The sequence below is a fragment of the Lissotriton vulgaris genome, chromosome 9 (assembly GCF_964263255.1).
Source record: "Lissotriton vulgaris chromosome 9, aLisVul1.2, whole genome shotgun sequence".
Lineage (NCBI taxonomy): Eukaryota > Metazoa > Chordata > Amphibia > Caudata > Salamandridae > Lissotriton > Lissotriton vulgaris.
This window is the reverse complement of record NC_141697.1, coordinates 1,123,465,373-1,123,480,644: the sequence shown is the minus strand read 5'-3', so window position 1 is coordinate 1,123,480,644 and position 15,272 is coordinate 1,123,465,373. Positions and strand designations below refer to the sequence as shown.

The following is a 15,272-nucleotide window of genomic DNA, read 5'->3' as shown; positions in this document are numbered from 1 at the left end:
GGACGGCTACTGAGGTCCATGACCTTTTATCAACAAATTGCCCCGTGCATTTCGTAGAAATGTGCAGTCAACTCCTTAACATGTCTAGTGCAACAAGCATCCCAGGCATATTTAAGACAGTCTTTACGGGACTGCTAACACCCTTCCAGGCAATTTTGGGAATCTTTCCTAATTTTGTGCACTCCATCTTTGGCGGCATTCCACTATTTTTGGGACTCGTTGCAGGGATTCTATTTTTGACCATCCTGCTACGTTATGGCAAGCCTCGGCTCAGACATAGCTCCCATGGGAATGGAAGAGACAATCCTAGCAATGCGCTACAGGGACAGGATAACTAACGTCCTCGGATTGGCCAGGCTGAGAGATCTAAACATGACCTGGTTCCTTTCATTCAGACCGATATGGCAAAATTGCATTTTACCTGTGCTACGGTGTATGCTTTGCGGCGAGGAATGCGTGTTGGACATCTGTCTTTCACTTCCATCAGCAGTACCAATGGACGTCGATACTTTGCTCAGTCCAATAACGGCTCACGCATTGTGTTGTCCCCAGCGGCTACCAATCCTGATGACGGCATTTGTGGAGACTCCTGTACTACAGCCAAGTGGTAACAGTGGAGCGAGTGACAAAAGCAACATCATCCAGGTACAACGTTCTGTGAGCATTGCTGGTCCTGCCTTCGATGACAGCAATCATTCTCACACCTGCCAAGTTACAGCGCTATCTACTTTGGTTGAACTATCACCTGAATTTGTAGACCAATTCTTTGAGAGCCTGTCTGATACGATGTTCTCACCCACAGAGAAACAATAACTTTTAGAAGCTTTCCGACACACAGCGTTCCCATGAACTCTGAATTCGGCCTTCAGTTTTGATCAACAAAAACTGCCAGGAGCTTTGCAAATCTATTTTCTTTGAATTGGACAATTTTTCTAATATTGACCTTTTTTGGCACGAACAATTCTTTGCTTAACGTAAAAACTATTCTTAGAGAACAGAAGCTTCACACTTCTATTTCTAAACACATCTAGAGACATAACAACATAACACCAGCCTCTAGCACACATGTTATTACAATGCATTTTTATGTGATGATTTATCTCGCATTTCTTCTGTCAGAGATACTTCATGTGTAATTCTATATGCATAATCGTTCCTTGATTTCATATGCAATAATTTTTGAATGATTACTATGCTTTTAAAAAACGTACAGTACCTAAATTCCATGTATTACAAGTACGCCTATTTCGAATGCATTTATGTATTTTGGGGTGGGCAATGTTACACATGCATCTAATTGCTTAGTTTTAGTAATTTTGATGGACATTACCCGTGGAGTGGGTGTTGCGTGCTTATCTAGGTTCCTGATCGATACTGTGACCTTATGCCCCTATTCGGCTATAAACCCATTTATTCCCTATATTGGCATAACGGTTCAAGTGCGATTTACTGAAAAGTCATCTCTGGCCTCACACGAACAGAGCCACATTCCAGCATGACTCTCTGCTACTTCCTTTGCGACCAATTAGTGCAATGACAGAGCAGCAGTCACTATCTGATATTCCTAGATAACACTCCGAGTTCTTCAACAAGATAAAAACTTAGCAAACCTGGAAATCCCCGCTTGCTATGTTTTGATTAGTAATGGAACTCTAATGAGCAACTGATAACTATCACTTCCTAGTGACATCTTTAATTGACGTCTTATGTCCAGCAAACTTGCGTCAAACCCGGCACCTGTCAGGTATAAATATTACCAACGTTGCCTTGAGCGAGCGAGAGCTACTGTTGCTGATGCTAGCTGCCTGCATGACCCTGTGTTGGTAAAAACTAGCACTCTGTCGCTGCAGCCTGCTATCCTGTGGTGGTGAAGCTACTGATTACCATTATCGCCGCTAAAGCGCGACCTATGGTGCAGTACGCTTGAGGAGCCGAGCAGCCGTCCTCTGCAAAGACATCCAGCCCAGCTGCCCGCGGACGCTGTCCCCCGCCTCCTTCCTCGACGCGCTGAGAGAAGCCGCTGCCTTTCTCGAGCAGAGAAATCCAGTCCCGGCGCTTCCGGTTTACCCTCGCGGGTGACTGGGATATCGAGAGAGACCCCTGAAGGAGATACCAATCCTCCATCATTCTATTCAGAGGTATGGTGTTGACTAAACCCTTAGACGAGAATTCTTGAAACAAACCTTGGCAAAACCAACTTAACTTAAGCTACTTACTTACTCCCCCTTCTCACGTGTTAGGCTTAGGTCAGGCACACTGGGGTAGGCTTAGTTAGAAGCACCAGTTGAGTATGTTAGCCTAATGTATATATGACTGTATATATGTTTTATTACTTTTAACCATTGTATGGCTAAGAAACCATATCAATGCTTTTACAGTTCTATTTCGCAATACTTATCTTACTGTACGTACTTTTTATAATAACAGTTATTGCAATTGTTATAATACATTTCTCTTGTACGAGAAGAAAGACTGTTCAATAAATGTTAACCCTTTATTGACAAACGCCCGTCTCTCTATTCTCTACATATTGTGAAAGTAAACTGCACTAGACTGACTGAGTGAAATCTATGTCTATTGTTTCACACGACCCTAGAGATTGACTCTTGATCTGAGGAGCAAAGTTGTCATGTTGCACGGTTGTTGGAAAACTGAATCCCTTCTTGTCTGTGCCAAGGAAGCTGATCACTTCCTATGCAGAGAAGAAAGTTTCCAGTGACCTCTGAGCTAGTTGGTAACACAACCCAATTAAGTTTAGCATAGTCAGTGGAGGCCTGGAATATCTGCAGTTCCACGTCGATACTACTGTTTATGTTATTCCAATGCGCAGGGCCTAGTGGGAAACTAGGAACTACACTACAAGGGCACCGCAGGAGGTAACTCGACCAGAGGGTTCAGTGTGAGCACAACTGCTAGAACCTTCTGCAGAGAGCAGTGGTGGATGAACCTTACAAAGACGATGCTGCTGGAGAAAATACACATTGAGTAAAAACCAAACATGCATCTCGGTAGAATCACTGATGTAAGTTCACACAGATCACACTACTGAAGGAAGGTCACACAGAAGCTCCTGCTGGATGAAGCTCAAACTGAGGATGCCTTATGATTGACCAATAGGGACATTGCCAAAAGAAGTGAACACTAGGAAAGTGCTGAAGAATGTGCAAAACGAGCTAAAGTCTGATTAGTTAACACTGTGCCCACTCCCGAAAGAGGTTGAAATAGAGTCACCTTAAATCCTACAACAAAGGCTTGAGGAAGTTGAGATATAAGTATTATGAATGTAATTAATAATGTATTACTGACCACTCCTTACATTTATTATAATCCCATAATGTTTCTGACTTTATAAACAAAGTATGATTGTCTGGGAAATGAATGCAACTGTCTACACTTTAAGGAGGTAATTCTAACTTTAAAGTCATTGCTTTTATAAGTAGGCTCGATCCTAATATAGATATTCTCATTAGTGCCCCAAATCCAAGTATAGGGTGCCTCGAGGTGGGCATTCTGGGAACCAAGAGATAGGGTACCTTGGTGATAGGTAAGCTGCGTGACAACAACCCATTGGGAAAGGAAAAAAGATAGATGGTCAGACTTCCCAAGGATTGTAGACTCTTACAAAGACTGACAGCAGACAGGTAAAATAACAGTTTCACATACAAACAGACCTGAAAGCAATAGAAAGAAAGATTGGATATCTATGTGCCAATTTGTATTTTAACAGGAAAAACAGGTGTCTTTAAAAATGTGTCTAGAAAAACAATGCTCCTAGTCATTGGGCCTCAATGCTACTAAAGGACCACCACTTCCTCTGTTTTTCTTCTGTCAAGTTCCCATCCCTAAATTAATCCATATTGAATTTATTGTTGGATGCCCAAAAGTATGTTATTCTGTAATTTAATGTGATAAAGTGATGAAAAGATTTTGCTTCCACCAAAAATGATGCCTTACATTTCTTCAATACTTCATTGTTAAGTAAGACAAAGTTTAATTTATAGAATTGTTAGTGAACTCCCTACCACTTATGGCAATTCAGGAAATTGATTTTCTTCTCAACACTTCCAGGACAAGCTTAAAAATATCAAAAATACAGTCTTCAAACTGCGAGAGCATCTAATCACTTCTAGTTAAAGCCAGTGTTTAATGTTTCTTTGCCTCCTTCAAAAATCCCTGTCCCCATTCCACAACTCTTTTCTGCGAGTAATACATTACCTAATATGTTTTACCCAGGGTTTATTGCTGGATGCATTTAGTTTCAGTGAATCTGAAAGAAACACGTTAGTTAGATTCCTTACCTTAGAATATCCCCAGGCGTCAGGCTGGATCCAGAAGGATTTTTCGTCAGCAGTACCCCTGCGTGTCTGTAGGCGTCGTCTGTGGCTCCGCGTCCGTCGTCCGCGTCGTGATCGCCGGAATGACGTTGCTGGAGAACTTAGACGCCGCCCTCGCAAGCTGACGTCAGTTCTACTTTTTTCCACGCCAGCAAGCGCAGATCCGGGCACAGCGTACCCTTAGTCATTTTTTTACTAACTTTTTGGACAATTTTGTCTATCTTTTTCGAGTCAGCTTCAACTCCTGGTGCCGGTAGGGATGCCCGGTTTCAAGCCTTGTGACACCTGTCACTGACTGATGTCAGTTACCAACCCCCACCGCCGGTGTCTACGGTCTAGGGGGCAACCACGATGACAAGTCGTGCCCCGACTGCCGGGCCTTGACGTTGAAAGCTAGGTGGGAGTGGTCCCGCAAGCTCCTTGAGCTCCAGCAGTCGGCTCTGCGCTGCTCGAGGTCCCGGTCGAGGAGGAAGTCGAGGGACCAGTCGCGGATCTGCAGTCATCACCGCTAGTCGGGGCCCAAGTCCTCGCACTCAGGTAAGTCGAGGCATTGCAAAAAGAAGTCGAAGAGGAGACATCGCTCTTCTGACTCCCCTCGCCAGTCATGCAACTCTGCCGAGGTTTCGGGTGGCACCACCCGCGCGGCTCCGCCTCCGGCGCCGCAGGAGTCGCATCCGGTCCCACACCCTCCAGTCCCTGGACTTCTTGCGACTCCGGGTGAGATTCAAGACTTCCTCGTGGCCATGAGGACTGTCTTCCTGCCGTCCAGGCCAGCCGGCATGCCTTCGGGCCCCGCAGGCCCGACTGGGGGTCCTAGCAAGCCGGCGGCTTCGGCCCTGGCGCCGTCGTCGACTTTGGTCCCGATGCCGCAGGCCCCCGTGGGATCCAGGCCTGGATCCCGGTCGCCGCCAGGTGACCTTACGACTCCTCTGCTGGCGCCGACTCCCATGGTGCCGCTCCCGGTGCCGTCCTCGGATGACGCCGTCCCTGGTTTCAGCCCTGGTCCGGGTCCGGCATCGGAGCCCGTCCCCGGTGTCGATGGGCTATTTTTTCGCCTATGACCCGGTTCCGTCATTTATGCCTGTTTTATCAGGACACGGATGAAGGGGAGGACTGGGAGGGGTCTGAGGACCAGTTAAGTCAGGACTGGGCAGATGAGCTGAGGAGGCCAGTGTCTGCTTTCTGTCCGTACACCCCTTAGAGTCTGGTTATCCAGGCCTCCAGTTCCCGACCGCACCTCTCGACCAGGGAATCCATAAGGATGGAACAGTTTGGCAAGAAGCTGTTTTTCTCTCTCAGGCTTGAGTTGCAGTCCATTAATACCGCATGCCTTTTGGACTGTTACACCCCCTCTCTGTGGGATACGGTGGCGGATGTGCTGCCCCAGTGTCCAGAGGAGGCCAGGACACAGCTCTCGCAGGCTCTTACTGAGGGGCGAGATGCAGCACGATATTCCATTCGGTGTGGACTTGACACCACAGACTCGCTGGGCAGAGCGATTGCAATGGGACCTGAAGTTCCAGTGGGCACAAGATCAGGGCAACCTGTCCAACCACGTCCTGATCTTGGAGGGCACTGCAAGACAGTTGCAGTGGTGGCTCACGGACCGCAATTGGGTCAGCGGCAGATCCCTCTCCCTACCCCAACCGGAGCACACAGTGGTGACGGATGCATCCCTCCTGGGATAGGGGGGTAAATGGGAGAGGTGGAGATCAGACACCTCTGGTCTCTGGCTGAGTCTCTGCTCCATTTCAACCTTCTGGAGCTGCAGGCGATCCGACTTGCAGTGAAGGCATTCCTTCCCTCTGTCCGCGGAAGTGTAGTGCAGGTGTTCACGGACAACACCACCGTCATGTGGTACTGCAACAAACAGGGCGGGGTCGTGGAACCTATGTCAGGAGGCTATGCGCCTCTGGACATGGGTGGAACATCAGGGCATCAACCTGGTGGTTCAACCCCTGGCGGCTTCTCTGAATGCCAGGGCGGACGAACTCAGCCGTCCGTGCATGATGGATCACCAGTGGCGTCTGAACTCTGAAATGGCGCAAGGTCTCTTTCGGCAGTAGGGAGAGCCTTTTTTAGATCTATTTGCCACCGAAGAGAACGCGTAATGTCATCAGTTCTGCGCCTTGGAATTTCCAAGGCGGCACTCGCTCGGAGACGCTATTTGTCGCAAGTGGAGTTGCGGTCTGTTATACGCCTTTCCGCCTATACCACTTCTGCCCCGAGTGCTGAAGAAGATCAGGCGCGACCGGGCCCAAATAATCCTTGTGGCTCCGGATTGGGCACGAAGGTACTGGTATCCCGAGCTACTCAGTATATCAATCGATACCCCGATTCAACTGCCTCTTCAGGAGGACCTTCTGTCGCAGCACCAGGGGACGGTCCAGCCTCCACCTTCATGCTTGGAGATTGAGCGGCGACAGTTGATGCCATTTGACTTGCCTCCTGAAGTTTGTGATGTCATTGTGGCAGCCAGGCATTCCTCCACAAAGACGGTATACGCCTGCCAGTGGAACAAATTTGTGCATGGTGCACAGAAAAGGCTGTGAATCCCCTTTCCGCCCCTCTTTCTGAGGTTCTTCTCTTTCTTCCTTCCCTGGCCCAGCAGGGCTCTGCTCTGGGCACCATCAAGGGATATCTTTCAGCTGTTTCAGCCTTCTTGAGGCTTCCTGATCAGCCTTCCCTTTTCAAGGTTCTTGAAAGGCATTACTCACATGTTTCCTCCTGTTCCCTTTGTAATGCCACAGTGGGACTTGAACCTGGTGTTGACCTATCTGATGTGTGCTCCCTTTGAGCCACTTCATAACTGTCCGCTTCGTCGTCTGACTCTAAAAACTGCTTTCCTGGTTGCCATTACCTCTGCCAGAAGAGTGAGTGAGCTCCAGGCTCTTTCCTCTAAGCCTCCTTTCCTTTCTGTCCATCCGGACAAGGTTGTTCCCAGGACTCGTCCTTCTTTTCTTCCTAAGGTGGTTACTGGCTTTCACATCAGGCAGTCCATTACCTTGCCCACCTTCTTTACGCCTCCGCACCCCTCGAAAGAGGAAGAGAGGCAGCATCATGGACAGTGGTCAGGGTGGCACAAGGATCACGCTGGGCGTCGCGGATGGGTGGGCTGGTGCTTTATTTTGACAGTCCTCTGTGAGTGATCAAGACTTTTTTTCCAAAAACCTTTATTGAGAATTGAACATTGCAAAATTACAAGATTGCACCGTGTCAAAGTATCATGCACAGTTATACGATAGGGTATAGCAAAGGTTACCTCAACATGTACCACTGAAAATCAATACAAATGAAATAATTTGTGGAAACACTAAAACAATAAAGGGAAACTACAGTGATAGGCACCATGTGTGGAGAGGGAAGGCATAGAGAAACAGAGGGGAGTGGGAGCAGAAAGGAGGCAACTCATTGACCTTTACCAGCGGCAGCCACGGGCGGGGCCTGGCGGGGAGCGCGGGAGAGGTCGCCGGTTGCTTGGGATTGTGACTCAGAAGCTAGGATACAAGCGGTCTCCATATATCAATTGGGCGGGATCTAGCAGGCATTGGGTCCCAGAATTCGGACAGGAGAGTCTGGCAACGGGAGGCATCCTCCAGCCAAAGGGTCACCTTAGGTGAAGGCCGGCGACCCCAACACATGGAGACCCTTGCACCACGTGAGGACCAGTGGCATGGCAATCAATCTGCTGGAGGCATCGGGACAAAATTTAACAAATCATAAGAGACAAAGCAGAGGATCGGGTTGGACCAGCGACGAGGTGATCTCAGCGATAGCAGCGCAGACCTCACGCCAGTAAGTGGAGACCTGGGGGCACAGCCAGACGAGATGGGAAAAGTCAGCCGCAGGCACAGAGCAGCGCAGGCATCTATCATTGGCAATGAGTCCCATCTTGTGCAGTTGGACAGGGGTCGTATAGAGCCTGTTTAAATACTTAAAGTGGATAAGGTGTAGGCGATAGTTAGGGGAGAGACATTTAATCTGATTACAGAAATGCAGCTAACCGGCTTGGGAGATATCGACACCTAGGTCCTCTCCCCACGCCACGCGCACCCGGTCAGTAGAGATGGAAGATGCTGCTAGCGTGAGAGCGTAGATTTTAGTGACTAATTTCTTTGGGGAGGGGGACGTGTAAAGGAGATCGATAGTGGCCATCGAGGAAGGAGGCTGGGGGAACGAAGGGTGAAGTTTCCTGCAGACGGCCCTGAGCTGACAGTAAAGCAAAGTGTCCATGGGGCCGGAGTCAGTAGCAGGTGTGAAGAATGTGTTCCCAGGATAGAGATCTGACACAGTAGAAAGCCCCAGACGGGTGGTGTGCTTCACCATCCCAGAAGACTAGAGAGCAGGAAAAGCCGGGTGATGAGCGATGGGCATTGCATCTGCAGAAAGCATGTCCTAACCTGAGATTTTCTGGAGCCCTTCCCATGCCCAGTGTAGGGTCTCAACCGTATCGATCTCAGCACATGGAGGTTTTGCCGGGACAAATAAAGCTGTAGTGAGCGGCCACGGGGCAGCTAAGTCAGCCTAGACCGCGATGTGGGGCTGGAACGAAGTGGAATGAAGCCAAAAGTGTACAAAACTGGCCTTGGCACTGAGGGCATAAAGTTTAAATTCGGGGGCGCCAAGCCCACCGCGTGACATTGGGAGGGTCAGAATATGGTATGGGATCCTGGGTTGTTGGCCGGCCCAGATCAGAGTGATTATCAAAGAACGAAGTTTACAGGAAAAGCGGGCGGTGAGAGGGATGGGGATATTGATGAATAAGTATAAAAACTTCGGGAGCACTACCATCTTGGCAATGGCTATGCGACCGGCTAAAGATAGTGGCAACCGGCTCCATAAGGGCATCTCAGACTCAAACCTGTCCACTGCGCGACCAAAGTTGGCCCCCCAAAGTTCATCGACGTCCCTAATCAGCAGGTTCCTAGGTACCTAGTGGGCTCAGACGCCCACTTAAAGGGATAGTCCAGGTTGAAGGGCATAGTGGCATCAGTAAGAGGAAACAGCACAGACTTGTTCCAGTTCACCTGCCAGGTTCTGAGCTTGGATGGTGCAGTGAGTTAAAAAAGGTGATGGATCAAGCCCTGATCTGTTGACTGGGTACGAGTGTTCTGCTTAATTCAGATACTCTGTCCATCACCACCCCCTTTTCTGAATCACAAGTCGACATGGCAGATTAACAATGCATCCAGGGTCTGCAGTGATGCCCTGAGACATGTTTTACAATGTTACTTAAGTGGGTGGCACAATAGGTGCTGCAGGCCCACTGATAGCAGTTAATTTACAGTCCCTAGGTATATGGTAAACCACTCTACACGGGGCTTATACATAAATTAAATATACCATTTAGGTGTAAACCAATTTAACCATGTTTTAGGGGAGGAAGCATAAGCACTTTAGCACTGGTTAGCAGTGGTAAAGTGCCCAGAGTTCTTACGCCAACAAAAATAGGTTGAGCAAAATGGAGAAGGAGAGGCAAATACTTTAGGGAAAGACCACCCTAAGGCTGACATGTCAAACAATTGCTTTTCTAAAATAGTTGTCAGGCCTTAGAAAACTCATGCAGTCTTTGTAAATAGGGTGCAAAGATAATGTAAAGCTTCATGATGGTGGAGTCCATCATATTTGTTCCTAAAATGAAGTTTATAACATGCTATTAGGAATGAGCAAAAGTATTCTGACTGATCTATGTGATTGATTAGAAGTTTTGAAGTCCAAACGCCAGTTCATAGGCAGTGTCATAAAGCTGCATCTGCAGGTTTACTCCCTCTCCTTTGCTTCAGATTTGTCTCCTTTGATGATTCTCAAATCTTTTCCAGATTACATTCGGAAATATGTGCCTATTAAATCTTTCTGTTCATAATCCTAGAAACTTTTTGATAACTGAATTTCCTCAATTGAAAGTATACATGAATACATTTTCGCATAAGAAGAAAATTTCAAGTGTAAACATGTCTGCTGGCTTTTTCCTCTTTCCTCTCAATGGTGACTATATTTTTCCTGCATGAAGAAACACCTTCCTTGCACTTCAGATATTCCGGGGATGTTTCTTTTCATTTCCTGCCTGGACATTGCAATCACTTCTGGTCTTCTTAGGAATAAAGAGGTAGTGGTTAGTGAGAACTTTGAGAATACCAACAAATGTGTAAGTTTGGAGAGGTGCCCTACTCACCTCCCCAGTAGGAAATGTACTTACAGAGGAATCCGAGTGTGAGAAAATCCTTTGGGGGAAACAAAAAAGACAATTTTGAATTGCAAAATTATTTTTAAGCCTATATATATTTCTTTGAATCCGGTTATGAACGTTTTGTCCATGGTATCTGCTGTATTTTACAGCTACACAGAAAGCTTTCCGTTAATGCAGTTTATGTACATTTGCAAATGCTACATATTGTTGCACTTTCTGTCATTAAAATAAAGGATTATATTTTCCGACTGGAAATAGTATCTCTACTGTGTTCTGTTCTATTTCAGAAATTCTGACAAGGGAGTGGAAGTTGCCTTTCTTGGAACTCGTACTGGTCTATCCCGTGTTAACCTGTTTGTGGGCCCAGAACAACTTACAAACCAGTAAGCGATTTTTAATTGCTCAAATGGAACAGTATTTTAATGCATTATGCTTCTGCGGTTGTATTTTTTTTATACTACAATGTACAATACTGATGCCTCCATGTCGACTTGTTGCTTCCTATTGTATTGCTTAATGAGGAACGACATGCTGGAACTAAAAACTAATTTATACAGTCCCCAATAATGACCTATTTTGCCAAGTCTCACTTATTTTTTGACTTTGTATGAGATGCATTTTGAAGTGTCCTCTTTTTGTTCACCGAGTTCTGGCTCTGTAGAGCTCTGACTATTCTGTAGGTCTGATTTTGTTGATGATCACCTCAGTGCAGTATTTTGTCCTCCCTCTGCATTGTATAAGTAACCTTTGTTGTGTATGGTTACTTAAAACCGTTTACATATAAATAAAGCTCAGTTCTGTAAAATCATTTGGTGCGCTAAAAGTTCATAAAAGAGATTAATAGGTGCATAATAAAAAAAATATTTAAAATTTGTGGGGCCCACGCAGCCGTCTTAATCTAGTTCTTTTTGGGTTGCTGGGACCTTCTTTCTAGACCGGCCGAAAGGGCCCCATCTATGCAAGCTCGTTGCAGTTTGGTTTCTGCCAAGGTTAGACATTTTATCAGATTGCAATTCAGCTGGGGGTCGTCTGGTTTAACTTTAAAGCAGGCTATCACTGCTTTTCTCCGCGTGCGGATCCTTCGAGGGTTGAACTGTGGTGTGAGCAATCGAGCCCTTTCTTCCTTCAAGTGAATGGAGGTGCAGATCAAGAGTGCCATGTCCTCCATTCCGTATCTGCACAGGCGGCAGCTCTCTGCATTGTTGATTAGCCGTTCACATTGCCGAAACGCAAGAGGTGTGCCATGGTAATGCCGTCGGCAAATCCACTGGTCCCATAAAGAACAAAGGGTCAAGGTGCAGTTTTGAGTGAAAGTAAACTGTCTAAATGAACATGCACTAACCTAGAAAATGCACGAGTTAGTGCATGAGCGCCGTTTCACACATCACAGCTCAGAAACACAGAGCTGTGGTTGGCCCCACTTTATTTACAGGTTGTTCTGTAGGGAACTTACGCACTAACTCAGAACAATTCAGAGAGACTCCATAGTTATTTTGTGTATTGTAGACAGGTTGCTTACATTCAGAAAATGATGCAAATCTCTCGATTGTGGTGCAGATATGTTCCATATCTTGAACAGGTCTGCACCTAGACACAGGCTCAGAATTGAGCTATGCAACCATTTTACCAAACAGAAGCAGTCCCCCCTTCAGGGACTCCAGGGATATAGCCCTGCCACCTGTGAGCCCAAGAAGCTGCTGCTAAATTAAATTATTAGACTGGTAATTTATTTCAGCAGTGTTCATGCAAACACAACTTTCGTGTTTACATGAACTCTGCAGTGCGCAGGTCAGCCATTTTGGCCTCTCCTCCAGGCTCCTGATGATAGGGAGAGGACGAAGGGACTAAGCAACTATAAGCGCTCTATAAAATCGCATTAAATAAAACAAAATAAAAATAAAAGCTACCGCATGTTAAGAAACACAACACTCTGTAGTTGGATGCCTGCATTGTGCATATTTGAAGGGCATAATTCCCAAGCACAATCAATTTTATGTAGCAGGGATACTGTGCATGCCTCAGGCAGTGTAGTATATCTGCTAACATGTGGCTGTCTGGGCGAAAATCATTGCATCCCTGAGGCTATTGAGGGTAAAGATGGTTGAACTTGTAGAGTTTCACTCCATGGAATTCCACAGAGATACAGAAAAACTCAGCGAGATCCGGCTGAATTCTGCCAATGGGTGGAGAATATGCAGCTCGTGCTGCAATTCAGTGCTGGTAGCATGAGCAGCTAAGTCAGTGCAGACGGCACCATGTGTTGCGCAAGAGAGCGCAGTCATTCGAGTTGATTTTGCTGCCGCTTTAGTAGAAAATCTACTTGAGCTGCAACAAATCTACTTGAACGGCAGCCCTCTGATCATGACCGATTGGGAGCACTGGCAACCACCCACGTTACAAAATCATGCTAGGGAAAACCAAATCTCGCTCGCTCTTGCCAGCTTGCATATACTGAAGCCTCACTGGAGAAAAAGTCCACCACATGGCGATTGACAGAAATCTGCATTAAAGAGTTAACACAGAGACCAAAATTCCACCAATTCCATGAAAGGAATGGAACATTCCAACGAGATAGCAGCAGATTCTGACCCGCAGCTAGTGTCTCAGCTTCTGACTGGCCGGTGTTTCCAGTCCTTTCGGGAAGCTGGGAGAGGAATTGAGGTGAGGCTTCCTCGGAAACCTAGACCTGCTGCTATGTCTAGCACCTTGTCAGGAATCATGGCTTGATTTTCCTATATCCAGCACCTAATTCCTGCTCTGCTGCTGCCATATAGCCTCTGAGATCCAAAAAAAGGAAGAACGCTAAGTAACACAATCAGTGTTGCATCTCTGTATATGCGTGACTGAAATTGTGTTTGTGAGTGACTGAGAGAGAATGAGATTGAATGAGTGTGTGTGTTAGTTTAATGTGTCTGGGAGTGTCAATGTGAATGAAAAAGTGAGTATCAATGAGTGAGTATGAATAAGAGAAAGTGAGAGAGTGAGTGAAGCAGTTCAAGTAAGTTAAAATGAGTAAGTGAGGGGGAGATTGTGAGAGGGAGTGTAAACGAGTCAAGGGAGTCTCTATCAATAGTGCAACAAGCACATTTGCACCAGGGAACAGAGGCTTGGTGCACCGGCTGCACTATGAAAGCAGAATACCTATACTGACCCTGGGCGTAGTTCGCGTAGTAGCGCTACGCATAGCTACGCGAAGTGCACTTCGAGCTACTCAAACTGCGTAGTGCACTGTGCAAAATGCTGTTCGCACTGATTGCACAGTGCTGGATGGTTGTTTGCACTGTCTAATCAGTGCAAACCGCATCTTGCACAGTACAAGTGGTCGTATTCTGCTGCTCGAGTAGATTTCTACTCGAGGGGCAGCTTTCTCCACGTGGACTGGTAGTTTCGCACGACCACTCGCAATAATAGTAATAACAACATTTGTAAAGCGCGAACACCTACCTCAAACAAAGGTGTCCCCGCGCTAAAACGAGATAGAAGTGCGGGCATCAATAACTCCTACCGATATCCTAGTCCTTCAGTTCTAGGCTAAAAAACAAGTTTTCAGTGCTGTCCTGAAAAGTGGCTCAGATTCTATCTGTCGCAGGAAGTTTGGCAAGTCATTCCATAGCCTAGCGGCTTTAACCGTGAAGGATCTACCTCCAATTCGCGCTTTCTTAAATCTCGGAACACATAGTAGGTTTATGAAGTTCGATCTCAGGAGTATATTCTGTTTATAGCTGCATAAGTGCAGTTTCAAATAGCTCGGGCATTTACCATGTAAGGAGCAGAAAGCAAATGCCAGAGCCTTAAATTCAATTCTCCTGACCACGGGCAGCCAGTGGAGCTTCTTAATGTGCGGAGAGATATGATGGCGGTAAGGTACTCACCTAATAATTCTCGTAGACGCATTTTGGACCATTTGTAGTCTTTTAATCAAATATGCAGGTAAACCTAAAGAAAGACTGTTCGCGTATTCCAATCTAGTCGTCACCGTGGCATGTATTACGGCTTGGTGACAGTCCTCAGGAATTAGATGGATGAATTTTCGTAAACTTTTCAGTTTGCCAAAACAGGTGGAAGACACCTGCATGATCTGAGCTGAAAGCGAGAGATCCGTCTCCCATTTGACCCCCAGGTTTTTTGCAGAGTTTGCTGGGATGGGAGAAGGGCCCATTTCCTGTGGCCACCAGAGGTCCACGGGAGGCGGGACAGTATTTCCCAAAAATATTACCTCTGTTTTCTCGGCAGTAAGCTTCAATTTGTTATTGTTCATCCATAGGGAGATATCTGTCAGGCAACCCATAAAATTCTCAAAGGCATAGTCCGCTTATCCTTTAAAAGAAAACATCAGCTTGATGTCGTCGGCGTAAGATATCGCCTTCACACCCCAATTGGCTATGAGAGACAACAGCGGGCCAGATAGATATTGAAAAGGAGCAGGGTGAGGGCTGATCCCTGAGGGACTCCACACTAGATCTGCTTGCGTTTGGATTTGTGTGCTTGCAGGGCAATCTGTTGTGTCCGGTTGGAGAGAAACAATTTCAGCCATCTCAAAACCAGCCCCCCCACACCGATATCCTTGAGTCTATGCAGCAGTATTGCATGGTCCACCGTGTCGAATGCAGCGGAAAAGTCTAGGAGCACCAGTATTGCTGATGCCCCTGCGTCCACTGTCATTCTTATTGATTCTGATACCTCCAAGAGGGCCTTTTTTGGTGCTAACACCAGGTCTGAACCTAGATTGGGTATCATGTAAGATGCAATAT

General features: G+C 46.6%; 1 protein-coding gene across 2 annotated transcripts in view; it reads left to right on the top strand.

Moving 5' to 3' along the window:
* The window catches only part of CACNA2D3 (calcium voltage-gated channel auxiliary subunit alpha2delta 3), a 2,559,454-nt gene that overhangs the window by 1,849,602 nt on the left and 694,580 nt on the right, over positions 1–15,272 (top strand). For both annotated transcript variants that reach the window (XM_086939135.1, XM_086939136.1), the window contains exon 25: positions 10,809–10,904. In XM_086939135.1, coding sequence (XP_086795261.1) covers positions 10,809–10,904 — 96 coding nt within the window. The remainder of the gene's footprint in view (positions 1–10,808; positions 10,905–15,272) is intronic.